The sequence below is a fragment of the Athene noctua genome, chromosome 1 (genome assembly GCF_965140245.1).
Source record: "Athene noctua chromosome 1, bAthNoc1.hap1.1, whole genome shotgun sequence".
Lineage (NCBI taxonomy): Eukaryota > Metazoa > Chordata > Aves > Strigiformes > Strigidae > Athene > Athene noctua.
Genome location: NC_134037.1, coordinates 38,110,223 through 38,137,686, shown reverse-complemented (window position 1 = coordinate 38,137,686; position 27,464 = coordinate 38,110,223). Strand labels below are relative to the sequence as shown.

General features: G+C 40.5%; 1 protein-coding gene across 3 annotated transcripts; it reads left to right on the top strand.

Moving 5' to 3' along the window:
• The first annotated feature begins 1,654 nt into the window (after positions 1-1,654).
• Positions 1,655-27,106, top strand: HMGN3 (high mobility group nucleosomal binding domain 3). Of its 3 annotated transcripts, none has more exons than XR_012632813.1 (7): positions 1,655-1,853; positions 16,339-16,389; positions 22,264-22,293; positions 22,922-22,969; positions 25,198-25,311; positions 25,428-25,611; positions 25,823-27,106. XR_012632813.1 is itself a non-coding variant. In XM_074895950.1 (7 exons), the coding sequence occupies exons 1-7, from the start codon at positions 1,839-1,841 to the stop codon at positions 25,834-25,836; spliced, it is 372 nt and encodes a 123-aa protein (XP_074752051.1). In that variant the 5' UTR covers positions 1,655-1,838; the 3' UTR covers positions 25,837-27,106. The 3 variants fall into 3 exon arrangements, 2 of the variants coding, with proteins under 2 accessions (XP_074752051.1, XP_074752052.1); XM_074895950.1 differs by having other exon boundaries at positions 25,428-25,527; XM_074895951.1 differs by lacking the exon at positions 25,428-25,611 and having other exon boundaries at positions 25,823-27,105.
• Positions 27,107-27,464: the final 358 nt, after the last annotated feature.

Sequence of the window (27,464 nt, the reverse complement as noted above, 5' to 3'; positions counted from 1 at the left end):
TCTTTGACATCCTGAGATCCTTCTCATCCTGAATTATCCTAGGAGTCTAAAAGTAGAGGGGCAAGATGAAAGAGGAATATAATAGAACCCTTAAGGAGGGAGATAGAGTCAAGCAGAACTTTTAATATGCTCCCCCCCAAGTTACTTTAATTTGTAATTAGATGTGGGCTTAATACAAATTTTTGGATGGCGTAGGAAGAATCACTGCAGTTTTGAGCCGTTTGTTTCTCAGTTATATTAATCTCTATTAATGGAGGCCTAGCTCTGATTTCTCTTTCTGCATGGACAGCCCACGGTGAAACTCTAAGTGTTGCTCACATCATCCATAAACAACACATGGGAAAAAATTCTGGAGAACAGGCTAAAAAACAACGAAAGGTTAAGCTACAGAGTAATTCTGACTTGATTCCTTCCTATGTTAATCAATACCTAGGCATTACACTATGTAATGCAGGACTAAATCTTTGATTAGTACAGACATTGCCTGCTGAAGTGCATGTTTCTCGAGTTTTTCTGTGTGGAACTATACCACTTTGTATAAACTATTTAAATGTATGGAAGTAGCATGCAAACAAGTGGGTGTGGCTCCCTAGTTTGGTGGTTTACATACTTAACTGGGACCAAACCCAGCTGGGTTCCTGCCCTGGTGAATTAGTACAAATTAATTAATATAAATTCAACAAAGCTGTTGAAACAGTATCAACAGGAGCATCTAAGATCTCCTACTCCAGAGATGCTGTAGTTTGTTGTCAAAATAATGTTATGGGAGAACAAGAGGTATGAGTTCAAACACCCTCAGGTAAAAAAGAAAATTAGGCCTACAGCTGCCACATCCTTCTACACATCCTAACTGCTTAGCTCTTGGTGAAAAGGCAGCTGGCCAAGCCCTTGGCAAACCTCTGGTTTCAGTTCTGTTGCTTCCGCAGGTTTCAAGGGGAAAACAAGTCAATCACTTATTTTTCTCACTAAAATTTAAAAAAAGGTATTCGCTGGCATTTGAACTTCATTGATTACACCCCCTTGCAATGGAGTGTTTCTATCGACAGCACTGGTTTGCCTTGCTGGCCATTTCACAGCGTATGTAAAGGAGAGACTTGAAAAAACAGCTTCCCTACGTTTGAGGGGAAGGATGAATGTATTTACACAGCAAAATAAGCCCCCAGGTCTAAGAAGGGAGAACGGTCACGATGAGGAACGACGGCAGCAGATTTCAGTCGAGGAGGAGAAGCCGGAACCAGTGGGAGGAGAAAGCGAAGGGAAATTTAAACGGGTTGAAATAACTGAGCCGCGCACGGAGCGCGGCAGCGCTTTGAGCGGATGCCGTTCGCCCGCCGCACGCAACTTGCCCGATGTGCCCAGACCTCCGCCTCGCCTTCCCACCCGTTACTGAAGAACGTCGGCAGGGCGGGATGCGGCGGGCTGGAGGGCGCCGGTCCCGGACCCGCTCCGCTCCGCTCCCCGCAGGGCCCGGGGCCGCCGCCAGCCCCAACGGTCCCGGCGCGCGCCCGCCTCGCCCGCGCGCCCGGCCTCTGACCCGCGCGGGCTGCCCCTGATTAGCCCGCTCCCGCGGAGAGGGGGGCGCGGCGCGATTGGGGAGCCAATCAGGAGCCGGGGCTGCCCCGCTCTGCCCGCCCCGTCGGCGAGGCGGGCGCTGGCGGTGGGGGCTGCCGGGGCGCCGGGGGCGGCGGGGCGGCGCGGCGGGCACCGGGCGCGGGCAGAGCTGCGGGCATCCGCGACGCCGGTGTCGCTGCTGCTGCCGCCACCACCACCGAGCGGATCCGCGTTTCTGCCGGAGCTTCTTTCGTCGCTTCACTTTCGCGGCCCGGAGCAGGGACATTATGCCGAAGAGAAAGGTAACGCACCCCCGGCGTGCGGCGGGTCCTGCCTCCGCGCCTCCCCCGGGCAGGGCTGGGGGGCACCGCCGAGCGCCGGCCGGCGGGTGAAACGCGCGGTAGGGGCTGGGGGCGCCCGCTGCTCCCCCGCCGGCGATCCGTTCCGTTCCGGAGCTGGCGGATTGCTCCCGAGCCCGGGTATTTGGCTGCCTGTTGCAAGCCCCCTCCGCCCCTCCCCGCCGCTCCCTGTTTACTTTCCCGGTGCCGCGCGGGGCGGTGTCGCCCCCGTCCCTGGGGGGTGAAGTCGCTATCACAACTCCGGCCCCCCCGCCTCCCCCCCCGCTCCTCCTCCTCCCCCCTCTCCCTCTCTCTCCGCCGCCGGGGAGAAGCGCCGCAGCAGCTGCGGCTTCGCCCCTGGCCCCCGGCGGGAGGAGTTTCCTGCTTGCAAACTCCGGCGCCGCCGTGGGGAGGGGGGGGAGCAGCGGGGAGCGGGCAGCACCCAACCGGGGCGGCCGGATCCTGCCGCCGCCGCCCGCCGAGCCCGGGTGATGGCTCCGAGGTAGAAGGAGGAGGGGAGAGGCAAGCCATGTTTAAAACAAACTACACCCTTCTCCTCGCCTCCCGCGGTAGACCCGTATGTACCAACTCCGGCGCCCATCCGGGCAGGGCCCCCGGTGGCGGGGGGCGGCCGCCGGGGCGGGGAGGCGCCTCCTGAGGGAGCCCGCGCGGCCCCCGCCGCCCCCCGCTCCCCCCGCCGGGCCGCGGGAGCTGGGACGGGGGGCCGGGGCCGGCCCCCGCCGCCGTCCGTTGTTTCGCTCCCCGAGCACCTCGGGGCGGGCAGCCTCCTCCGGAGGGAGCCGCCGCCGTGTTTCCGACGGGAGAGAAACTTAGGCGGCCGTTCAGCGGCCGGGCTCGGTGCGGTGGGGCTTTTTCTACGCCTCTGTTCTCTGCTTGAAGCCGGAGCCCTCGCTGCGCGGCGTCCTGGCCGCGGGGAGCGGTGGCGGCGCTGGCGGCGGGCAGGCTGCTCGCGGAGGGGGGCGGCCGGGGAGGCCCTGCCGGAGACCCGGCTCGGGAGCTGCCTGCCAGCCTTCTGCCGGCGCGGACCGAATGTAACGGGAGCACTGACGCTGTCTACACGCTATGACGAAAAATAATAGCTGCAGTCCTCTAATTTTAACTAGGTCAGCCGAGGCAAAGCAAATTGTGTTTGGGGGGATTTCCCACGTGTCACCCGTGACCTCCTAATACACCGTATCGGGGCTGGGGTTCAAATCTGCTTTGATAAAGTTACAGGTGGGCGATGACTTCGAGGTAGCTTGGCGTTCAGTTCCTATCCTTTCCTTATTGGAGGCATCAAAATGTCAAATTGTTCGCTACCGACTTATTTAATTCATTCCGGTTCTGAAAATGGACACAAGAATGGGCTTGTTTGCCTTTATTTGGATAACAGGGCTTAGAAGTTAGTGAATGTTGGGCAGCTTTTCCTCTTCTGTCATTGCACCCTCACGTAGGCCTCACGTGCTTCTGTTCTTTTAGTGCCGTTGCTTGTCATCGGGAAAAAGTTGAAAATTAGCCAGTGCCCATAGGACTCTCTGCACCTTTTGAAACCTTGCAAACTTCCTACCCCATTTCCTTTGCCCTTCTGTGTTCTACTACGGATGATGTTTCAGGCTGTCCTTCCTCAGAGGGGTAGAGTTAAAGTCACTCTTGTAGGTTTTTGTGGTCTCTTGTGGAGCATTTATTAAGAAAAACTCTCTTTGAGTCGTAAGTCCACGAGAGCATCTTCTTTATAGAAGATTATAAAAAAAGTAATAAAAAAGGGACATACGGGATCAGAGCAATGGGGATGCATTTTTAATGGTGCAGTAAATTTTAATTTACTTAGCATTGTATGGGTTACAAACATTTACATTTTAAGATTATATATGAAGTAGGGGTTTTGGGAAGCAAAGGAAAAGTGTATGATTAATGGCTTTGCTTTTTGAGAGAAGTGGGAGTACCTTAAGGATTTTACAATTGTCAATTTTATTCCAGAATAACATCCGCAGAATGAGAAGTTAGTGATACAGCAGTAGCTGAATAATTACACCAGTCAGCTGCCACATGGAGACAACACCATGACGCGCAGCGAATAGTCAGTTCTTCTATTAAAATTTCTAACTTACAAAAATGCTACTAACACTGAAAGTTTCATAAGGAAATAGACATCACAAGTCAAAATGAGAAATTTTCACAGTTATGGGGGTAAGTAAATAAACAGTATTGCAGAAGGGGCATGAATTGACCTGTACCTGCCTTACTTATCTAAACTGGCTGGTACTTTTTGTTTGCTTTTCGTCTTTGATTTTTTTCATCTCTGTGTAAACTGAAGTCAGTTGCTGAGTTCCTGGCCTTATGTTCATTATGAATATAATGAACAAAAAAATGTAGACTGTCTCCTCTTCTGTAGAGGGCTGTGGCCTAAGGTATTGGGATATCATTACTCATTGCTTGAGGGTCACAGGGAAAAGGAAAAACTTACTGTGTGTTGAGATGGTGTTAAATTCGGTGCTAAAACAAAAAGGGGTTGAACTCTGGACTCCTGTGAGATTTCTGCACCCTTTGTCTGTTGTAATAACATGTTGTGGTGTGAACATCGTCTTTCACAAGAAGAATGGCATGCCAGTGTGGGATAAACCAGAATGATTGTTGTGGTATTGATAGCAACGAATGCCTTGAAATGGATTGTGGCGTTTTGTTTTGCTGCTTGTCTTGCTGGAATTAGCTCTTGGGTCATACTGGAAAACTCCTTGACCCTGAAATATCCCCAGTAAAAATGTCTCAATGTTAGCCATAAAAGGATGAAGAACCATTCTGTACCTGATGACAAGGCGAATCATGGTATGGTCACATACAGCTGTGTGCATAAGCAAACATACATTAGCTTTGATGTGATCATCATCAAGATGAACGGTACTTGCCCCCTTAAGTAGAACCTGCACCACCTCTGACAGATATTAATAGGTCAAGTGGTGACTTGTCCAGTGTTGGATGGGAAGCCTATCAGTTACTTGGGGTTGTACTCCCAAACGACCTAACTCATTCTTTAATCTGACTCTATGCAATGTGACCTGCACTTCACATGTTGTTTTGAAAACACATGGGAGTTAAATCAGATGTGAGGACTAAGTGCGACTTTTTCTTCTTTAGGTTTTTGTTTTTTGTTTTTTTTAATATAACATCTTTGACTATTGCATTTGTTGCAGAGCAAATAAAAAATATTGTGGTCTAATTAGCCATTTCAGTAGGCTATTTGCTGCCGCCTTGTAGTCAGGAATGTTAGTTTCTGCTGTACAGTTGATGCTGTAAAAATGTAATAGAGAACATCTGTGGTAGGTTCCTGTTCTGCTATGCAAATTCACTTTCATTAAAGTCATAGAGACTAGTTGGTTATCTTTACTACAGAAAAACAAACCCTCTGAATATTTTGCTTGGAATACTGCTGCTTTAGTGTAAGTTAGAAGATGCCGTATTCCAGGGTTGTCCTATCGTAGTGCATTTAGTTACGCAATCACATGATAGTTTTTCTGTGGGTCTGTTACCTTATTAGTTGTTTTGCCAACCAGGTATCTAATCAATGTGTTTTCTAATCCTTGGGGTTAAATGCATGTTCTTACAAGTACTAACCTAGGGTCATTAAATTCTACTTAGGCTTTTTTGTCTGGACCTAAACTCAGTTCTTTTTGTGAAATTCTTATGCATATTTGAGTTTGCATTTCTTAAGTATCATGAATATTCAAAGAGAAATGTTGTTCCTCATCCACTGATAGGGAAATGGGGCACAGAAGTAAATGGCTGAGTTGTTGGAATGGTCCCTTCATCTTGGATTCTCAGTTTAAGATGTCTGTCTTGATTCTTGATTTTTTTTTTTTTTTTTTAATTCCCCCAATAAACACTTCCTGCACTCTTGAGTGGTACATTTGTGGTTGTTGCTTCTCTAAATTTGTCTTTGTGCTTTGTGATGTGTACATAGAAACTGAGAAACTTGCAATAGTAACCAGTTTTCTAAAATTCTGTTGGATCAACTTGTAGTGTGATCAAACATCAATTAACTAATGAAGCCGAGGGTCCTGCAGGTGACGGCTCTATTGCTGTGGCTCTGAATGATCCCACTGTTGCTCTTTGGCCTGTGGAACGAGATGTAGATCTTGTGCAAAGAGTAGCATGTGAGTTTGTGTTCATAATGCAGCAGTATGAAGTACACTCAAGTGCGGTTCAGCTCCTCTTTATTCCCTTTCTGTGTTTTGATACTTCAGCTGTGTATCAGTCCATGTCAATTCAACATGCTATATGTCACATAGTATTTTTTTGGCTATGGTTATCTTCATTTTGCAAGTACTTGGCAGAAAAGAAGCTCCAATGATGCTTTGGGGACCTGCGCCTTCCCAGAAACCTGTTTCATCACTGGCATTGGTAGGTCTTGGTCTGCAGCAGAGGCACTCTTCACTTTGTCCTAGAACTCCACTAACAAGGCACACTCTGTAATCAGTGGGATGTAGAAATAGGAGAGGTTCTGTATTTTATTGCATGCTCTGAAGGTGATTATAGATTAGAAGGAAAAAGGGGATCAGTACCAGATCCAGATGTCTTGGCTGCAGCCCTCTCCCCACTCCCATTCTGTCCCACTTCTCTCTCCAGACTTCAGCTGAACTCACCCTGTGTTTCATGCTGACTGCTTCCTCCTTTCTCCCTGTGCTACATGAGGGCTAATAGCAGAAGTCAAAGCTCTGAAAAGGCATTTTCTTTCTGCTTTTCCCATTAGATCAATCCTAGACCATTCAGTAAATACTAGAAAACGGGCTAGGCACCAGGAGGTGCATTTCTGTCACTGAGGTACCCCTGATTTTGACAAACTCCTACCTAACGTGCCAGTGGAGAGTCCTCAGGTGGGCTTCTGCCTTCAGCATCCTTTGCAGGGACAGCTAAAACAATTGCTATGCAGAGATGCACTTAACATTCAACCAAGGCAGAGGTACCAGAGCTTCTTAAAAGATTGCAAGAGTCTTCTAATATAAGGGAAAAGGATGTTTTGTCACTTACCAATTTTAGAAACTGTACCACTTGTACTAAATTTGTAACTAATGAGAATTTTAAACCTTGATGTATTTCAAGCAATTGAAAGCTGTCCTACCCCAAGTATCTGTTGACCAGACTGACTCAAAGGATCTACGTCTTTCATAGAAAAGTTAAGCAGAGGAGATCACAAGTTTTTATCTGCACATGGTACACTTAGATATCATACAGTGTAGCAGTGTTGAGTGGCACTGAAGAAAGAACATGACTGAGCAATGCTGCTATGCCATGTTGCAGAAAATGATGTTTACAAGGCTGTTAAATACATGCAACAAATATTTGTCCACACTACATATTAAAGATACGCTTCAAAATAGCTTTGAAAAAGCTAATTATATTATTTTAGCTATGACTGTTTTTCAGAGTTATGGAGATTAAAAGCTCATTGACCAAGGATTTATAGGTCTAAAATGTTTCTGATCATTTTATACAAGTCTGTAAAAATCTGACCCATTTATTAGCCATTGATGACAGTGTATATGCTTTCCTCTTGGACCACAACTGAACTTAATGAATGGGCAACGTAAGAGTTTTTAGGTTTTCACTGAATTGTCAGTTAAAAATCATTCTTGATGCTCCTTGGTCACATTAAAGCATGGTATCTGATGAGGTGTAGTTAAATCTACTTTTGAAGTCATCACCTCTGAGTTCAGAAGTAACCAGGTGCAGGTAATCTTTTTATATACAGTAGTTCAACACTCTAATGGGGGTAATATTATTTTGTGTTCTAGAGTATCAGTATTACTAAGTTTAAAACATAAAAAATAGAATGTAGGAGGTATATGTGGTTTAGTTTAAAGCTGCTTTTCTTCTGTCTTATTTGAACTTCGCTTTCTCCACTGTTTTATACCCAAGCAGTAACTGTGCATAAGCCTCGTATGTCCCAAGGTGTGTTGTTGTTTCAGAGAAATTTTATGAAGTTGAATTTTTTTTGACATGATTGTAATACTGTCTTTTGTGTAGAGTGTAAGTAAACTAGATGCAGAGATTTCTCTTGGAAATTAGCACATTGTAGGATCATAACGTCCACCATCTATTTTCTGTTCTTTAACTGCACTAAGCTAGCACAGTGATTTATCTCATGGTCCAGTAGCCAAAAAGGTGTTTTCAGGTGTTGGACTTATATTTTAGGCCATGATCCTCTTAATGCTTGTTTACTTAACAGGTTTAAAGGTGATTTTGAATCTTTTTTTATTCTGGATCATTTTACTGATGCAATTTAGAGTGATGCACAGTGGCACAATGAATGTGTGGTAACCTGTTAGAAGAGAGTAAAGCTGTGAATGAGCAACTGACTGCATGCAGAAGTAAGATGCTCTTATACCACTTTTATTGTCAGCAAAATTGACAGTGTGTGACTTCACAGTTTGGACAGTAGTTCAACAGATCTTTCAAGTTGGCATGTACAGGCCAAAAGAAGCAATTCCAGATACTCATTCCTGTCCTTACTCTGATTTAACCTGTGGGATATCATAGGTTGAGGTTGGTTTTGGCCAGGCCTGTCTGCTGGTCTAGTCTCTCATACCTTGGGCAGAAAAAGCTAAATTGGCTTATTGGCAGGAGTAATTAGGTGGGGAAGGGCAGAACTCTTGACAGCAGCCAGGCATTCATCAGACTGCAGTCTTAGCCAGCCTTTCTTTGATTGTCCCTGACTTAGACTGCATACAGGAGTATTCTTTAATCATTAGAATAAACAGAACAACTCAGTGGTCAAATTGTTTCCTCGCACTGTTAGGGGCGGCATTTGGCTTGTTTTTTGGTTTGTTTTTTATTCCCCCTCGTTGTCTTTGGAAATTACCAATTTTCAGTTAATTCCTCCTGTAACTTGGAGATACAGCTCCTGTCTTCACATAGTAAAGTGTGGGTGTACTTGGTAACAGCGCAAAGCTGCAAATATAAAAATGCTGTGTTCCCTAAGAATGTTGGGATCTGTCTGCACAAAAAAAATTGCCTATGTTCCCATCAGCACTGTCTTTGTTGGGACCTTTGGGTAGTTTGCTCTTCCCACCTAGCTTTCTCCATTGTCCTAATGCTACCCAAGTTAGTAGTAGCAGGGAGTGCTTCCATGGGTGGACATCAAGTGTCTAATGACATTTTTACCTCTGCAGTGTTTGTTACTCCCAGGCAGAGTTGAGGAGAGGTGTTGGTGCTCTACATGTAGCAGGAAAACATCCTTTAGCTCTGCTGTATTGTTTCTTCCTTATCCTACCTGCACCCTCTTGGAGACGTTTTACTTTTTTCTTCTCTTGAAACTGCATTTAGGTTGTCTTTGAAGTTCTCCATTCTGGCTGTTGTGGTAGAGCAATACTCCTGTTAACCCCAGTTGGAATTATTACCAGGATGTAAGAGGTTGGTGTATCCAAGGAGTTGTACCAGTGGTGCCTTTGGTACCTGCCTCTTACTTGTGGACTTGCTATCACCATCTTGGAGGTTTGACGTTCTGTAGCACCACTTAGTTGAAACATCAAAAAATGTTCTTTTGTAGATTATTGGGGTTTTATCACAGTTATGTCATCTGGGAGGGGAGTAATTGTACACCTTTTTCTAGTAATTCAGAGTACTTTTATTTGTCAGAGGTGGCTATTTTCAGGAATTCATTGTTACTGAAAGTAGTTGTCTAAATTCATTCTCTAGGTAGATAAAATAATTTTTTTTCTTTTTTTTTTTTTCAGAAGTACTTTGCTAGTTTTGCTTTTCAGATCTGATCAGTTCTTTTTAGATACAGATTTTGGAACCTAATCTTCAAGGTTTTAAAGACTGCCTCTGTATGTAGACTTGTATGAGTTGATTAGCTTCATCTCACTTGAAGAACTGGCATCAGCTTTGAAAGGTCAGAGAAATAATATTATTAGGGACTGGATTTCATCCATCATATTCTTTGAATCTGCCTTTTTATTTTATGGTGGTAGTAAAAATGGTTAAGCAAATACTGAGACAAGAATTTACTTACTTAGCTGAATTCTTATGTTTGGTGTTCAGGGGAAACTGAACAATTTCAAATGCACTGTGCTCACTGCTCCCATGGCTGATCTGTATTTTTCAAAATGCAGCTGATTACTTCAATGTCTGAAAAAGGAACTGTCTGTCTAATTTTAAATTACAATGCTGCTTTTTATTTTTTTTTTTTTTAATCTGAGCCTCTAGAAGCTGCTCTTACTACTTCACTCTCCTGTAGGTAGATGTCATATTCAAAAAAATGACTACAGAGAAGACAAACTTGGAAGGAAAAATCAAAGCCAAGACAGTTGTGAAACACCTACAATGTCATGTCCAATATAAATGCATTTTAAATTATTGGTCAATCTTTGACCTCTTTTCAGTGGAAATAGGAAAATCTCAATCTACAATGAAGGAATTTCCTCTCTTGGAAAAAGATTTATACTGTGTAGTTTTGGATATCTAGAAATACCCCAGGCCTAACTTGGTTTCTTGTTTCTTCTGTCTCATCTGGAAGAGCATAAAGCTCGCGGAAGTTACCTGTTAAGAATGAAAGAATTTATTAAAATGCATTTTCTGAATCTACTGATTCTGTTTATAACTGAGCTGTTTGTACTCTTACTTTCTTATATATTTGAAAATGCAGTGCATGTTAACCAGTCATTCTGTTTGACTTGAATCTCTAACCAAGAATGGAGATTTTGATCAGGAATGTTTTCCCTGTTTTGTTTTCCCCTAATTGCATATTAATACCAGGGAATATCAATGGTCTTCTTTGTATTTAAACTTTTAAGTAACATCAGTCTTTTCAGAACTTTGCGATCTTGATATTCTCTCCCAAAGAATTAGAAAATTAGTTATTCTGCTCTTAATAGGTGTAAGATGGAGGGATTTAAATTTTTAAAATGACATATTGTGTAATATTTCATTGTAATACATCTTAACAGAATATACTGAAATATTGTATACTTAAAGTATAAATATTTAAGCAGGTTTTTTTTTTGTTGGTGTTTTTTTAGTGAAGAATGTATACAGTACATAAATATACAGTACCTACCAAAAAAACCCAAACCACATCGGATTTTTTGGAAGAGAGCAAGACAGATGTCATTTTGGATAAGTATTTAAAAAATCCAGCCACTGATCAGATTTATTCTGTACTTCACTTGTGGTTCTGTCAGAATTTCATTAAAATGTTTTTTAAACTAGTGGCATGCATGGGGTTTTTTTTTGACCCATCCAGGATCAGGCTCGTGTTAGAAAAAAGAAGTAGTAGTAGGAAGAATACCTGATTCCTTAAAGCATTTATTAGGGAGAATTAGTTTTACTTGAGGAGTTCATTCACATTGGCTTGGCAGTGAGCACTGTTCTATTTGCTGAAAACACATCAAAGAACTAGCTGTAAACAAAGGTTAGTGATAAGATGCTGGAGGAGCTAAATGAGGAAATAATGGTTAGAAGGGTGTTGCAGGAGTTGGTTGATGTTAAATTAGTCAACATGTAGTCTTTATTAATCTAACCCAAGAAATAAACAGCATTTTAATTACATTTATGAACTGGCACAAACAGAGCTCCTCTGAGGACAAATAATCAGAATATCTAACATGTATGGGGAAACAATTCATTGAATTAAATTTAGTCTAATGCAGAGTTCTACTCAAATGGAAATGAAGGGAGGAAAAATTTTAGGAAAATAATGCAGTAAACTCTGAAAAAGTCTTAGGATTTGATACATCCTCTTTTCTTGCGCTGTGGTTTTGTTGCAAGCTTTTACGTATTTTGGTTGGTGAAAAAAGTTGGAAGAGTGACCAAAGCATTACATCATGGAAAATGTAGCTAGTACAGTGAGCCAGGAAAGTATCTACAGGCAAGTCCCATTGCAGGCAGCATATCAATATGCGGCCTAACAAAACAGCTTGCAAAGAAAGGAGGAAACACTATAAAGAATGCTCAAGTGCTAGGACAGTTAAGGCTTTCTGCTTTTCTGACTTCTTAATGTGACTGTTAGAATGAAATTAGCATCTGCTTTTTCATTTTTTTTTTCATGTGGGCATGAAAGGACTAATTTCTGTCCCATCAGAGCCAAGGTGTTGTGTTTCAGCTAGTAATAAGATCCTTCAGAGACCAAATGATCTATTTCATTTTATAAGCAACCTTCTGTACTGACTGTTACTTCTCACATACTTATATTCTCATTCTTCAGGCTTTTTTATGTACTCCTTTATAATAGTACAGTTCATTCATTTTAGTACAAACAAAATATTTATCCAGAAGCTGATCACTGCAGGTTCAAACGTGTACCTTTGAATCACTCGGACATCAATAACTTGACTGCTTTGTGTTACTGTTCCCTCATTATATCCTGCTTATATTGCAGGGCTTTGATTAGAAAAATTGAAGCTTTTTGTTTCTTTTGTGGTTCATCTCTACCAGGTAACCCAGCCTTAAGAACAATAAAAAAAGGAAATTTGCCTGTCTGTTCTATCAAATGTTTCCTTAAAACAGTTATCTAGTTTTCTCGTTTCAACTTAACAGTTCTGTAATGGCGTTGGCATTGCAGATACCACAGCATTGTCCTGGTGTGCGGAAACATCGGTTCTTACGTATACTTCACAGCTGGTGAAATGCAAGGACTGTGTATGCCAGCAAGCTCAATATTCCTTTGATTTTATTTTTTTAATGTTCACTATCATCTATTAATATTCCCTTGTTTTTTCCAGTCCTCTCAAAATCATTTTCTAGGTTGTACTTAAAAAGGGGCAGAGAGAAGCAAGTTAAAAAAAAGCTCATTGCCAAAAGACACAGGGAATCTTGCATGCAACCTTTCAGCTTAATCTTGTGATATAGAAGTTATGCAGCTCTGACAGATCTTATGAGCTTAGCTACAGCTTAATTTACAATCTTATTGCCAATATATAGGGCTAATTGAGGTATGACACAGTGTGTGGTCACCTGAACTTGCTATTAGTTTAAATATCAAAAGCATATTTAGAGTTACCCAGTCATCTTTCCTTCTGTGTACCTCTATGATTGGGGGGGGGGGGGGGGGGAAAAAATCACTATTATCTGTCCTTACTTTCTTTTTTATCTTACTTGTCTTGTCTCTTGTAGGCATCCATACAGTATCAGGCACGACAGGTCTATACGGACTACTTTATGAGTACTGTACAGGCATATGATGGAGCACAGCTGAAGAATTACTGAGGTTGGAATGCTGCCCTTGTCAAGTGATTCGGTGCTTGCATTGGTCTTTGATTTTGCTGCACAAAACTTGCAGTGTGGACAGTCCCAGTCCTGACTAGTTTACGATGTAAGGCACAGTGTCCAGGATGCATTTTAATGTGGCTGGGGTGTCATGTGAAATATGGTGAGCCGTAGCATTACATCATGTGGAAAAACGTGCCAAGAGGACGGGTTACTTAGTATGTTTAGTTCCTTTGAAACCAGAGGTCCTTCAGTAGTTTATCACCAGGACAAAAGATGGGGGAAGGGTTCCTGTGGAAAAGTTAAGGACGAGGACTTTAAGGTTTTGGTGGTATCGACATAAAAGTCCTGTGACTTCCAGATACTAGCGCAGTCAGTCACTGAGTGTGGCATGCCATGTTTTTTGGGAACTGTGCTTGGCTCAAATCCGTTCATGTACAAATCTCTGTTCCTTAGGGAGAGGAGAAAGTACTGCAAAAACTAGCATGAAGATCTACATCAGCTGGGACTCACTGGAATGTCTAAGCAGGACTCACAGAGGGGAAAACACATTTCTGTTCCTCTTAAATGTACTGTAGCCATATCTGACTTTTTTTTTTTTTTTTCTGGTGTGTCTGGCAGCTTAGAGTCCCAGGCTGCTTGCAACTGCCCCATGCCACTTCATTCTTGTACCGTCTCAATTGTTTGTGCAGCTGTGCAGTAAAATGATTCTGATGGAACAGGGAAGACTATATATTTATAATTTGTATGTATATTTATACGGGATTTTTTAAGCAGCAGGCACAACTACCTTACTCATGACATGGCTTCCCACACAGCTCTGCCAGTCCCTGAGAGGGTGAGTGAAGGCTCCGGACACCTGGACTTGTAGTGATTGCAGAGAGGAGGGAGCAGGTCTGAAATGGAAATGAGAGTGTGTCAGAACCCCTTGCTGCTTATTCACACCTCTGAGACTATTACTGTGCATGTCTCTCCATGGAGAAGGTTATGTGGCCTTCAGAACTGGTGTTAGATTTTCTAACTTCAGAGGGAATGCTGGGCTAATTAGCTAACTTAAGTTGTTATGTAATATCATAGTAGTATACAGTGGTTGCATTAAGAGTATTTTAATATAATTTTTTTTCCCCCTGCACTTAGCCTCATGAGCAGTTTTTAACATCTGTTGTCAAGCAATAATACTTGCATCTAAAGTCAGGCTGCCCTGTCTATCAGAAATGTAGGAGACTTGTATTTTATTAGTGCTAAAGAGAATGGGGTAAGTTAACTATGCAGTATTGCAGGGTGAGAGTTTGCTTCTGGGCAATTACTGCAAGGCTGTTGGCATGTGGCAGTGCCATTTTGTGATGATGTAGCCCTGTTTCAAAGCTTTGTGGTTCCTAAAAGTGAAGTAGGGTATAACAGCCCAATTGCGAAGTGTCAGTTTCGTTTGGTTTATGGTGAGTTTTTTAGCCTGACTTCTGAAGGAAATGCATCATGCTATCTTTCTGTCCCTACCCCTGTAAATCTTGAACCTCTTGGCCACTATAAGGAAAAAGATTATAAAATCTGAGAGAACTTCTATATAAATGGGTGCCCAGGACAGGAGGGATGCTATTTGAGTTTCCTTCCAGGAAAAGGGTTTAGGGCAAGTTTGTTAGACTTGAGAAAATTCATACAGGAGAAACAGATGTTATGAATTCATGGACTACATAAAAGCTATACCCAGAGCTTGTACCGTATCGTGAGCTGAAGAGGGAGGTTGTAGGAAACAAGACTTTGTTACTGACAGTGATCATGGAACTACTTGGGTTTGTTTTCCTTATGGCTTTTGATGCTCCCAGCATCACGCCATGAAGCTGTGGCAACTCTTTAGTAACCAGACTGAAAGGCTTTTAAGAATGTAAACCTGAAACAATCCTGCAGGTGGCTGGTGAGGCTGCAGCGGCGTAGGGAACAGTCAGGCTCCATTTTGGATGCCTGACTCTGTTGCTATTCTGAGTTGCTCTACGCTGCGCAGTGCTGCTGAACTTCCTGCTGCTTTCTAGCTACTTAGATGATCAGTCCTCGGCTTTTTTTTAAGCCATCAGCTTTTGTGGCATGCTTCTTTTCTGTCGGGAGAGCGCACAGTAACAAAGCCACATTTTATTCTCTGGTGGGGGGTGTCTTTCTGTAAGTATGTTAGAGCCCAGTGCCAGGAGAAGGCAGCGGTCAACTGCTGCAAACTAGCCGGTCTTTTTCTCTGCTCCAAACTGTAACAGTATAACTCCAGGACATTCTGCGTCAAAATCTGGTGGAAGGTTTGGGTTAGGATTGAAATGGAAAGACAAGGGAGAAGTTAACTAGCTTGCTCCTTTGCTGATTGAAAAACAAAACAGCAACCAAATTGCCGCCTTTGCTGCCTGTTAAATGCCTTTTTGAAACACATGCCATGCTTGCAGCTCTCCTCTAACTGCTTCTGCTTGCTGGTTTTCCATGAATCGCTTGCTCCTAGGTGGAAACCCAGTCATTTGCAAAATGTGAAGTAATCCATCTTGAGCTGTAAACAGAAGATAGAAGCTTGATTTTATTTATTCCCCCCCCCTCCCGTGGTTTAACTAATGTTTCTCTGGTACCTCTGGAATACCAACCTTAGAATGGTCAGGTTGATCCTTTGTTGTAGTGAAGAAACATGTTTGTCCCTAGCTTTCCTGTCAATGTCTTGGTGTTTTACTGATTTTTGCTGTTCTGATGGAGGAGATGAGATGGTAGATGCTGTTAAAGCTTCCAGTTGAGTGAACCTGAGGCACAAAAGGAGTAAATGAGGTAAAGAAATCACTCATTTCAGTAATGCTGTGCTTTTTTTGGTTCGTCTCATCACAACTTATTACTGGTTAAGTTCGCATTTGAGAAGCATGTTAAATTTCTTGGGGATTTCAAAAGCCCTACTAGAGCAAACCTCAGATTTCCAGTTCTTACTGTTGTGCCACCAACTGCTGATTAGATGGAGCTCCCACTGGAGCCTGTGGATGCTTTAATTAATTGGCTAGAGGGACCACTGCAGGATGCTGTGTGATATGATATGTATGTACCTGGTGATAATCAGTCCTTGTTTGTGTTCTTGCTTGGAAAAGCTAGAATGGCTTTGGTACAATGATGCTTGAAAATACTAATGTAAATTTGCCAGACTTGTTTAAGTTGCTGCAATGTATAGAAAGAAGAATCTTTACCATGTTTTGCTGTTGCCTCGATGCTTTTAAGTCTGTAGTGAAAACACTGACTTAATATTTTCTTTCAGTCTCCAGAGGGTGCTGAAGGCAAGGATGCAGCAAAAGTAACTAAACAAGAGGCAAGTATATTTCTTTTTTAAATTTTTTTTTTGGCATGTAATTATTTAACTGGACATCTGCAGTCTTGCATATCAGAAGACTGTGCATTGCTCTGGCACTTTTAGTGAAGTGTTTTCAGTGGGAATAATGACAGTAAACCACATTTGTAGCTTATGTGGCATAATTTGTTTTGTTGGTGTACTGAGGATTCATACAACTTATTAGTACATAAAATGAAATTCAGAAACATTTTAAGGTTTTGATAGACAAGCTCTGGTGGATCTTGTGGCAACACTGTAGGATGTTACTGCCTGGAACTGTTGCTCTGTCTCTATAGGTTGGCAGAAGACGGTTGATGTGCACACCTCAGCCAGTTTAATTCAAAACTATTCTTAGCTTAAGTGACTGGTGGAAGGGTGTCTTGAATTAAGATACTAGGCTCTGAACTGGAGCAGCTGACACATCTGTGTGTTTTCTTTGTCTGAATTTGTTTTAAGGGCACAGTAACTTTTGTCAGAGAAGGTGAGGAGACAGCTAGTGATAATTTGACCTCTACAGTAAAGTTTGCTTATTTGTTTGTCATGGCCCTTAATGTGAATTAAAAAAAAAAAACAGGTAGAGAATTATGAGGATTCATTCTCTTAGGTTGTCATCTTTTGTGGCAGACCTTGAAAAGAATAGGTGAATATTCAAGTGACTTAACAATTAGTTGCTCTTGTAAATCTTGGAGTGTAAATGAACAGGAGAAATAATCTAATGAAGTTTTACACTTTCTGAATTGAGAGGTTGTTGCTCTGTCTGGCAGAAAAGATGGTACAGAGGAAATGTCAAAATATTTGAAACAATAGTAATGTTTACAATAAGCTTCTCAAAGAAACAGGTAGAGTAAAAAGGAGGTCTGAGAGGAACAGATTTTGATACCTCAGTATCTTCCTATAGAACTTCCTAGAAAACAAAGAAGTTTCTTTGTCATAAAGTATTAAAAGGCTGAGTAAATCATAGTAAAAATACAATCTCCTTTGCTTTGCATGTTTTTTTCTTTCCAAGTTTAAATATTATTTCTTCAAGAGCCAGAAAAGTGAAAGTTCCTTCCCCTAGAAATTTGAGACCTGATTGTTAGAATAAAAAGGAAAGAAGCTTACAGAAATACACAGAAGAAATACTCTGGAGAGAGCCTGCTGACTCTGAAATATGAGAGCTCCTAGAGTAGTCTTCAATCAAGGTGAGATAATAGTGGCTGTTGATGCTACAGGAAAAAAAAAAAAAAAAAAACAAACCGACGACAACAACAAATTAAGATAATCTCAGTAGATATCCCTGTAGCTCCTGGTGTGTGAATGCAGAAAATAGATTTAGGATTAGATTAGAATTTATGTAGGAAGGGTTACTTCAGTCTGAACCAAACCAGACCTATGTGGATGGTGCTTAGGAGATCTTCTGAATTATTTTAAACTAAACATCTGAGGGGAGACTGGCAAGTTCTTGAAAGCACATAGGGTGAAGTCAGAGCTCACTGTCGGGGCAGAGAGCAGGGGCTAGCACAGAAGCCATAAAAGTTTGCATCTGAAAAGGTAAAGAGCAGTCCTGAGAAATAAAACCCTGTTTAATTCGTGCCTATGAAGACAGGCAGTCAAGCTAAAATACAAAAGCATCAAATCTAAATCTGGGCAACTTGGACTATCTGGCTTTAAATGAGGGTGTTGATATAATGGGTAACTTAGAAACTTTTTGGGACACTGACACAAAGGCACAAATACAGAGTTGAGAGCTAAGTTGCATTAGTGGTAGAATGGCTTTCTGTTACATGTCTTTAATATTTCTTTAGGTTAATTGCATCAATAAGTACAGCAGAATATGAATTGCCAAGCCATGTGTAAATGGAAATATAGTGTAGAAATTGTGCCAGATATCATCTGACCACAATAATAAAAGTTATGGGATGTTAAGGGAGATCAGAGAGGCTCTGAGGACAGAAACAGTCTTGATGGAGATTTAAGTTACCCTTCAGAGATTTGGTAAAAGGCATGGATGGCATTACAAAGATGAAAAAGTTAAAACTATAAACACTTGCTTCCTAGAGGAACAAATCAAAGGACCAAAAAAAAAAAGGATAATCAGGTCTTTATTTGGTCCTCAGTAGTATGTAGGAGCTAGTTAAAAAGACAGTTGTTAGAGAACTATTCTGTAATTATAACCATAATATATTCAGGTTCATCGTCCTTGCAGGAATGTAATTGCAAATAAACTCTGCTATGGTAAGATTTGATATCAAGAAAGGGAATTATATTAAAAATGAGAGCCTATTAAAAGGAATAGCTAAAAAGTTTAATGGTTTCAGGTGGCAGAGGGGCTTCCTGGTGTGCCACACCAGAGCCTTGTAGAAATACATATTATTTTTCAAAAGCCCCTGCTCCACCCCCCACCTCCCCCAATCCAGAATGGCTTAATAGCAAAATAAGGGAAATTTATTCTTTTCAAAAGGGTTTTTTTTTTGTATTCATGGAAAATAATGAGGAAAGGATCAAACCCTTCAGGATGGCAGATGTGAAGCTGAAAAACAGTAATGAAACTCCTGCTATGGAGAATTCTTAGGGACATTCTCACAGTGGAAACTTTTCCTATGGGTGTACAGTCTGGAGGACATTCTTCAATTAAGCATGAGTGAGAACTAGCCAGTATTCGGTAGCAATTGTGAATCTGTTAGTATGTAAGTTACTGCTTGCATTGCCCTCAGTACCAGAGTAACTGAAGGTGATGAAATGCTCCCAGGACTTTATATAAGGGGTTCTGGAAAATGAAGCCTGTGAGTCTAACTTGCAAAAGTAGGTTGTTTTGTTTTGGTTTTTTTTTAAAAAAAAACAAAAACAAAAACAAAGTATATGTGGATGACTGTAGAATGGGAGAGTTAACATGGGTTTTGCAGAGAAGTCATTCTTCAGGCAGTCAGGTTCTTCACAGAAGCCAAGAGGTATAAGGATGGTAGCATGCCAATTGATATAGTTTACAAAGAACAGTTTTTGATAAGGCTCCCCAAGCAGCTTCTTAAAGAAACTAAGCTAGTATTGATTAAAGGGAGGATCTTCCTAAGAATTGGTAACACATCAGAAGAGTGTGGGGCAGTAGTAGTTAATTTTCATAGTGGTGGAGATATATCAGTAGAGTATTGGAATGTTTTGTGTTTGGGCTTGTGCTGCTGAATATATTAATTGATGATCTAGGAGGAGGAGGTACTAGAGAAATTACACAAAGTTTTCAAAAAAATTATCAGGGTAGTCAGAAGTGAGGGAGACAGAGACAGCTGTTTCATCACTGATAACTAGGTGATAAAATATCAGTAGAAATTCCTTATGGAGAAATGCAAATTAAATACATGGAGGAAGGGGAAGACACAGTGATGGTCACCAAATCAGCTGTTAATCAGAGGGAGAGATTGTGAAATCACAGTGAATAGTTACTAGAAAATGTCAGTTCTAAGCAAAAGGTAACTAGAAGATAGGAAAAAAACCTAGAGGACAGAGTGAGAAACATCAGTGTATCACAAGATTCATTTGTTGTGCTCCCAGCTGTGGGATTACTAAGTGAAGTTCTCCTGACTCTTTCTTTAAAAGGCCATGATAGAATTAAAAGGATACCAAGTATAGTGGGACAAACAAGATGCAGAGCAGCTTTTAAAAAAACCTCAAACAACCCAACAAACAAACAAAAAAACCCCAAACAAAACCCCAAACAACCCAGATGTTCTAGGATATAAAAAGTTGAGAATAGGGGTGATAAAATAATTGGTAAGACCGTTCAGGAATTATTTCTTGTGAAACCCAAAACCAAGAGGAATCTAGTGAAAGTGAGAGGCAAGAAGTTTAAAGGAAAGACAGCAGAGAGGGAAGGTTTTGCTTTTTCTTTTCCACACAGTGCATAATCCTATTATGGAACTCATTGCCACAGGATGTTACGGAAACTGAAAGTGTAAATGGGTTCACTAGGTTATTAGACAAACTTACAGAGAAAATGACCCTCGGGGACTATTAAACACATGATGTGGATATAATATCCAAGCTGGAAAGTTCGCAACTTTAGATTGCCAGAAGCTGGTGCAGTAGGAAAGTGCAAAGTGTTGTTCTGTGTCAGGTCCGTTTCATAGACTCCTTCTGTAGATGTTTGCTAGTGGGCAAGTGTCAAACAGACTATTGGGTGAGCTGCTAGTTTCTGATTTTGTACGGCTGTTTGGAGGGGGACAAAGATTCCAAAAGCACAGTAAAATGTGGCTTCTGCTGACTTGACTGAAGTTCCCTCCTTATAATCAGATAACACAAAATGCATGCAAACTCTGAAGGAGAATTAAAATTATTTTGCCGTTAGGTATTTTTAAAGAATGGAGGGTTTATGCTGACTTTCTTATGGTAATACAAGCCTTCTATGAAATCAGTCATGGAACAGGAACTGTTGGGGAATATGGGAGAAAATTATAATTTATCTAAACCAACATATTATACTTCAAAAAGTAGGTGCTAACAAAACATTCCAGTGCCCAAATGCTGAGGGATAGAAATCATCAGTTTAAGAAAACAGATGTGTAACAGAAGATACCTTGAGCTAGGAGCTACTTGATTACCTGACCAAATGAAATGCTTTATTTAACATGTTGTAAAATACTGCTAGGCTGCTTAACAAGCAGTTGGTACTCTAAATTGCCAAGAAGAGAGAGATTTACTTTTTGTTTGTTTGTTTGTTAATGATGCATAAATATTTGGTAGCTGAAAACATATTTAAGTGGTTTTTGACAAGCCTTTTATTTTGCTGGATGAAGGTCTGAACTGTTCACTACTGCTTTCCACTAAGAATACTTAAATGGCTCCAGTGAATACGAATTACGGCATTCTTGAGATATTAGCAACAGCTTTTTCCTGTAGCAAGATGTGTTGAGCCATGTTTTTTCAGCTCAACCTAAATGGATAAAATGTACTTAAGATGATACTTTTGACTCACTTTTTAAGCTGTGTTACACTTGTTATTTGTTGCAGTTGAATTGTCCCTTTATTTTGGCTACAAGTGCGATTCCAGTTTTATGACGTAGGCCAAACTTTGTTTGATAACAATGCCATTTAACTGGATCATGGGTTCCTCTGTTTTAATGACTACAAAAATAATGTGAACAAACTAATGAGCTTACAACTATTTCTAGGATTTAACTCATCTTCTGTAATAAATTTATTACAGAGTAAAATAAAATGTAATAATGAAGATTTGTTGAAGTGATAGAGGAAGGTGGAGGAAAGCAGAATATCTGACTTCTGTTCTTTTGAGAGTTCTGTTTAAATAGAAGAAATAATTTCTCCCTCTCATCTTGCAGCTGTATTTGTGCACCTGGACTCTCAGATTGAGTGTGTAAGGAACTGAGGAAGTGGAAGGACTTAGTTTCATGTTTTGAAGTTTTAGTACTCTGATATCCTCTAGGGAAGGATGTTGATTCTGCTGTTAATCAGGTGATATTTTTACCCGCTATTACAAGTAGCATCTGCTAGATTATAGAAACATCATCCTAAGTATTTATGAGAAAGGTTCAGTGTCCTGTCGACAGGTACTCAAGCTTGTTGTATTTGTGAACCTTGAATTGAGCAGCAAGGGACTCGGAAGTATAAATGAGGGGGGTGGGGGAAAGAAGTATTTAACTACATGGACATACAAATGTTTAATTAGTTTTTATTACAAATTTTCACATCACTTTGTACCTTTAAAATTTCGATCTTCCAAGGTGAAGATGTGAATTGTGTTCAGCAATAGAGATGTATTTTGGTAGGGGCATATTCTATGCTGTCACCATGAAATGACTGATACTGTGTTGCTTTGGATACTGTTTGCTGTAAGTCTATAGAAATGTTTTCTCCTTTTTTCTGTAGCCCACAAGACGGTCAGCAAGATTGTCAGCTGTAAGTATGTATAACACCTCTTGGTATATACTTTTCTAGGCACATATGCTTTCTCAGACCAAATAGGTTTGTTATATTTTGCTCGATTCAATTTTTATTCTTGCTTAGGGATATTTAAGAACTCTGGACCTAAAGTTATCTGTGTTTTCTTGGTTTCAGGTTTCAGGCTGTTCTGACAAAAGATTGTATTTCTCCACCTCAGTGCAACACTGTCTGTTACATGCAGTATTGACTTTGTATCGTTTTGCAGGCTGATGTTAGTTGTGGGAATGCAACTACTCCTGGAAGGAGAAAGAGCTGTCCTTCAAGGACTTGATTTGATGTCACTACTAGTATTTGGTTTTATTTCCTCTTTGCAGTTAGAACGTATCTGTCGTGTTTTTTAATAGTTAATCTCTGTGTTTTACTCTTAGAATGATGTCCAAATTGCTTTAGGTGGGTGAGCTAATGAAAATGGGTGTGTACAGTGATGAGGTGCATTTGTACATTAAGGTTCTTCAGGTTTTTTTCTAGATGTATACTAATGAGCAGGAAGTAAAGGAAGGTGGGGGGAAGCTGGGGTGTGGAAGTGTCTGGCTGGCTTGTGCTAATATGTCTAACACATTGTGCAACTAAAAATGTTTTATAGAAACCTGCTCCACCAAAACCTGAACCCAAACCAAGGAAAACCACGAAGGTAAATACTCATCTTCTTAGTTGCCACTGTTGTAGCCTATAGCAAGCAACTATACTACTCCTTTGCATTGCAAACAGTTCAGTTCACAGTGATTTTTGTGAGGCATTGGCTCCCCTGCCCTCCCCACAGCTCCCTGCCCCGCCCCCCCACCCCCCGGAAAAAAAACAAATTAGATCATTCTTTTCTTTCTGTTCCACCCCTTCCTGGCCTCATTACTGGCCCAAACAAAATGTCTTGCCTGTTTGATATGCAGACCATGTTAGTTTGTAGTGAATTCCTAGTTTAAGAAGAATCTTTACCTTTCCTACACCTTTCTTGAAATGTACCGGTTTGGTTGGGTAAGCTCTAACTGAGACCTAGCAATTTCTGCAATACAATTTGAGATTACTCTGTGCCATCCTGTTTCCTTGTCTAGAGGGTCAGTACTTCATTTCACAGAGAGAAACTCTTATCTGTTCTTGAAGCCTGGCCGTTGCTGAGAATGCACAATTATAATTAAAGGTGAAATTAAATGTATTTAAATTGAATGGCTTGGGTTTTCTAGGCCAGTTACAGTCAAATTAAAATCTTACTAGTGTCTGAAATACCTTTTTAGGATTTCTGCATATAAATCATGTACTTCAGAAACTGTAGATTTATTTGTGCCAAAGGGGAATGTTAAATAAGAGCAATTGCTTTATTGGGGGAAAAAAAACCATGTGGAAACTGAGTCTAGCATTCCTCACACTTCTATTTTTCAAGTCCTTTTATTGGTATCTCAGTTGGGCAAGTATCAGGATACAAAGTCTGTGTGTGAAAGTAAAACTCTATGACTTTGAACACTTTATGATTTATCAAATGAAATGACCAATAAAGTCTTGCTGAGTCCATCCTGCTCCCCTCTTAAAAAGAGTATTACTAAAGATACAGTAGCTTCTGTAGCTTCATGTACATGTTGTGGAATGAGAGACATTTCAAGCTCATTTCAGGCAACTCGAATCCTTTATGACATTATTCTAAGTAAGATTCTAATACAGTAATCTGCTCTTTTCCAATCTCTAACTGGATCTCAATTAAAGGAGAATATTAATCTTGGTCTCCTAAAATGGTACAGATTTGAGATAATTTTTGGTGTTAAAAGCTTGCAAATTATGGATTTACTAAGTCAAGTCCTTAGTGTGTTCTTTGGTAGATGAAGAGTTAGGACTATACTTATACCACCAATAAGCATCTCAGGTAAGCACCACAGCTACTGTGTAACATGGAAGGTGAAGGGAGTAAATCAGGTTGCCCTGGAACTAGGATTACTGGCACTCCCTCCTCACTGCCCCACTCCTGTGTGGGGATCGCTGGGGAAAGGTAGTAAATGAAAGGAGACTGGCCTCAATGTACTTTTTCACAGCTACTCTCATTTGAAGCAAATGATCCCATGGAAGTTCTCTGCAATGTTTATTAGAACTACTTTAAACACTAATGTAAAACATACGATTAAATACCACGTGAATTTTTATCCCATTGCACTTAAAATCCTTATCCTATGTCTCTACTAACCTTAGATCACAAATATAAATGTCTACATAGAGCAAAAATTTTTTATAAAGTAGACTTCAACATGAATTGTTTAAGAGCAAATCTCCAAATGAAACTGTAGCTGTTAGAATAGTTACTTTTGATAAATTCTCTGCTTTGTGTTGCTGCAGATGAAATTTTATCACTGTTTGTCTCCCTAGTATGTTGGTTGGTTCTTCCATTGACATGGAATGAACATCACAGATGTTACCAAACTAACAAAAGGACAGCCAACAAAAATGCTTAATTTTAAAATCTAATTTAATATTTCATGTTAATTGAAAGTGTGGTGCTGTTACACAAACAGTGAGTTGTTTGTGCTTGGCTGAATAAGCTTTCAATATACTTTAATTGGATTTGTTCATACAGTTATCTTGTATGTACCTCTGTATAATACAGCTCAGCTCTACCACAATAGTCTGAGAAGTTTTTGTATCCCTGTAAATTAGCAGAAAAAGTAAAGAAGCAGATATCAGAATTTTCTAGAAATGTTGAGAGTCTCTATATAACTTTTGTGGATATATGTTTTTCCAGGTAGTCTTTAGTTGGTTTTGTGTTTCAGTTCAGCACATGCAGCTTGCCAAGATTTGCTTTTCAGTTCATATGAAGGTTTTTTGATAAAAACATAAGCTGCTGGCTACTCATACAATGTCTATGCCCATTTTTTAATCTTCTATCAGAAGGAACCTGGAACAAAGGCCAACAAAGGTGCTAAAGGGAAGAAGGATGAAAAGCAAGAAGCTGCAAAGGAAGGTACTACACCATCTGAAAATGGTGAAAATAAAGCTGAAGAGGTACTTTCCACACATACCTCCTGCTGATTGAATCAGTGTTTTTTAATTATTCAGCCTTTCAGACATTGATAGCATGTTCATAATGTTTCTTTTTATTGCCCATAATGTTATTGCAGATTCGCATCTCTCGCTCAACTGTTAGTGTTTCAACATCCAGAGGTGCCCCACCCAGCACACTGTCAGTAAAAGGGCAGATTGAAACAGTGAAAGTTAAGGGTACGGTAGAGCATTCAGCATGTGTGCAGTGAATAGAAACAGATAGTAGTGTGGTGCTTTTCAGTATGAACAAGAAGCTGACAGGTAAGGCTTGTATTGCTTTTGAAAAGCTGGGACTGATAATTTTAAGCAAAGTGTGTGAATGTACCTGTTTTGTTTGTGTAAATGTAATATGGACATAGGTTTGAAACGGAACTGTTGCAAATCAGAAATGAAGAAGCAAGAGTAGTTTGGGTATCTAGGCATGTAATGGCAGTTTACTATAGTAATTAATTTCTTTCTTTCTTTTCCACAGGCTCAGAAAACTGAATCTGTAGGTGACAAGAATGAATGAAATATCATGAAAATTTTGGGTTGATTTTATGTACCTCTTGGACAACTTTTAAAAGATATTTTTATCAAGTATTTTGTAAATGCTAATTTTTTTAGGACTATGATAGTTGACATATTAAACTGTATATGAACATTTCCCTTCTCATAACAGTGCTTTTAGAAATTCCCATTGTTGCCAAGTAATATATATATATATATATCAACTTAATATTGCAAGGTATGTGTAAAATTGGATCAGCATTCCATACACTTGCTTTAAGAAATTAAGTCTTGTGCATATGGTGATGTTTTTACTGTGCGTATTTGAATTTTTCATGCAGTTTTTCTAGAGCAATAATCAGTGGTGCTTTTGTACTTAGGGTTTATGTGATTTTAATGAAACATGGATAGATGTGGCCACCTGCTGACTATTTTGGGTTCTTTTAATGGATTAAAATAAAAGGTCTCCTTGCCTGCAAAACTACAGCCTCCTAATGTTTTCTGTAAATCCGAGGAATGCCTTACTCATATTTTTCAACTGTTAAAAGGAAGACAATTTAGCAACAATTGTTGTGCATGCAGTCTCTTTGCTTTTTTGCTGATGTCTGCTTAAAAAATACCCACACAGGAGTAGCAGACTGGGATTTTCAGTGGCCCACAACTTAAGGGACTTAATAGATACATTCTTCAGATATACTGTCACAGGGTGAGTAGAGTTGCCATGCTCTTATGAGGATATTGTGTCTGTAATGAGCTATCGATACAGAATTAGTTGCTTGATTGATAGAGACATACAGTACCTTAAAAGTAGCTTTGTTTCTCCCCCACTCTCATTAACTCTCATCGTACTCTGTGGAAACCTTTCTTTCTATCTGCAGCCTCAAATTTAATATAAATAGTAATTGCTGTTCTGCTTCAGCTGAGGACAGTTGCTAATACATTGAAATCGCTGTTAAACAGCGCTACATATTTGGTGCCTGGTAGAAATGGAACAATTAAAGTTATTTTTGAGGTGATTTTATTGATACGGTAGATCACCTAATGATTTTCTAGTGTCCATGTTTCAACTCTGCAGCTCATTCTAAGCGCCTTTTATAATTTTTCTCCTTCTCTTTTCTCTAGGGGCCCTGGTATTTCTATTGTTACTTCTGGGATGGGAGGGGTGAGAGAAAAGATGTTCCCTGTTCTTCAGTAGCATTGATTTGTATTGCTCAAGTGGTGGCCATTATGTCTGAGGATACCTTTTGCCTGTTTAACTCAATAAATATATGACTGGTGTCTGACTTAGCGTTCTATTTATTCTTTGAGAAGAAATATCTAGTTGCCTTTTTTATTTAAAACAGAGAAGAAGCCAAGCCTCTCTATACTTAAAAATTGAAGATTGATTACAAAAACCCTATATGCTAATTAGAATAGTAGTTAAGACCTGCACTGAGAGAAATGCCACTTGTGCTCTTGTGATAGGCCTGCTACAGCAAATAAGAGGAGGCTGTTCTCTGCATCATGAACTTAGTTTTGGAAGAAAATTTAAACTAATTCTCTGCTTTTGGTGATGGAAGGCAGATGACTGTAACAAAACCTGTGGCCTTCTGGGAAGGAAAGTCCATATTGTTACTCAGTGATAC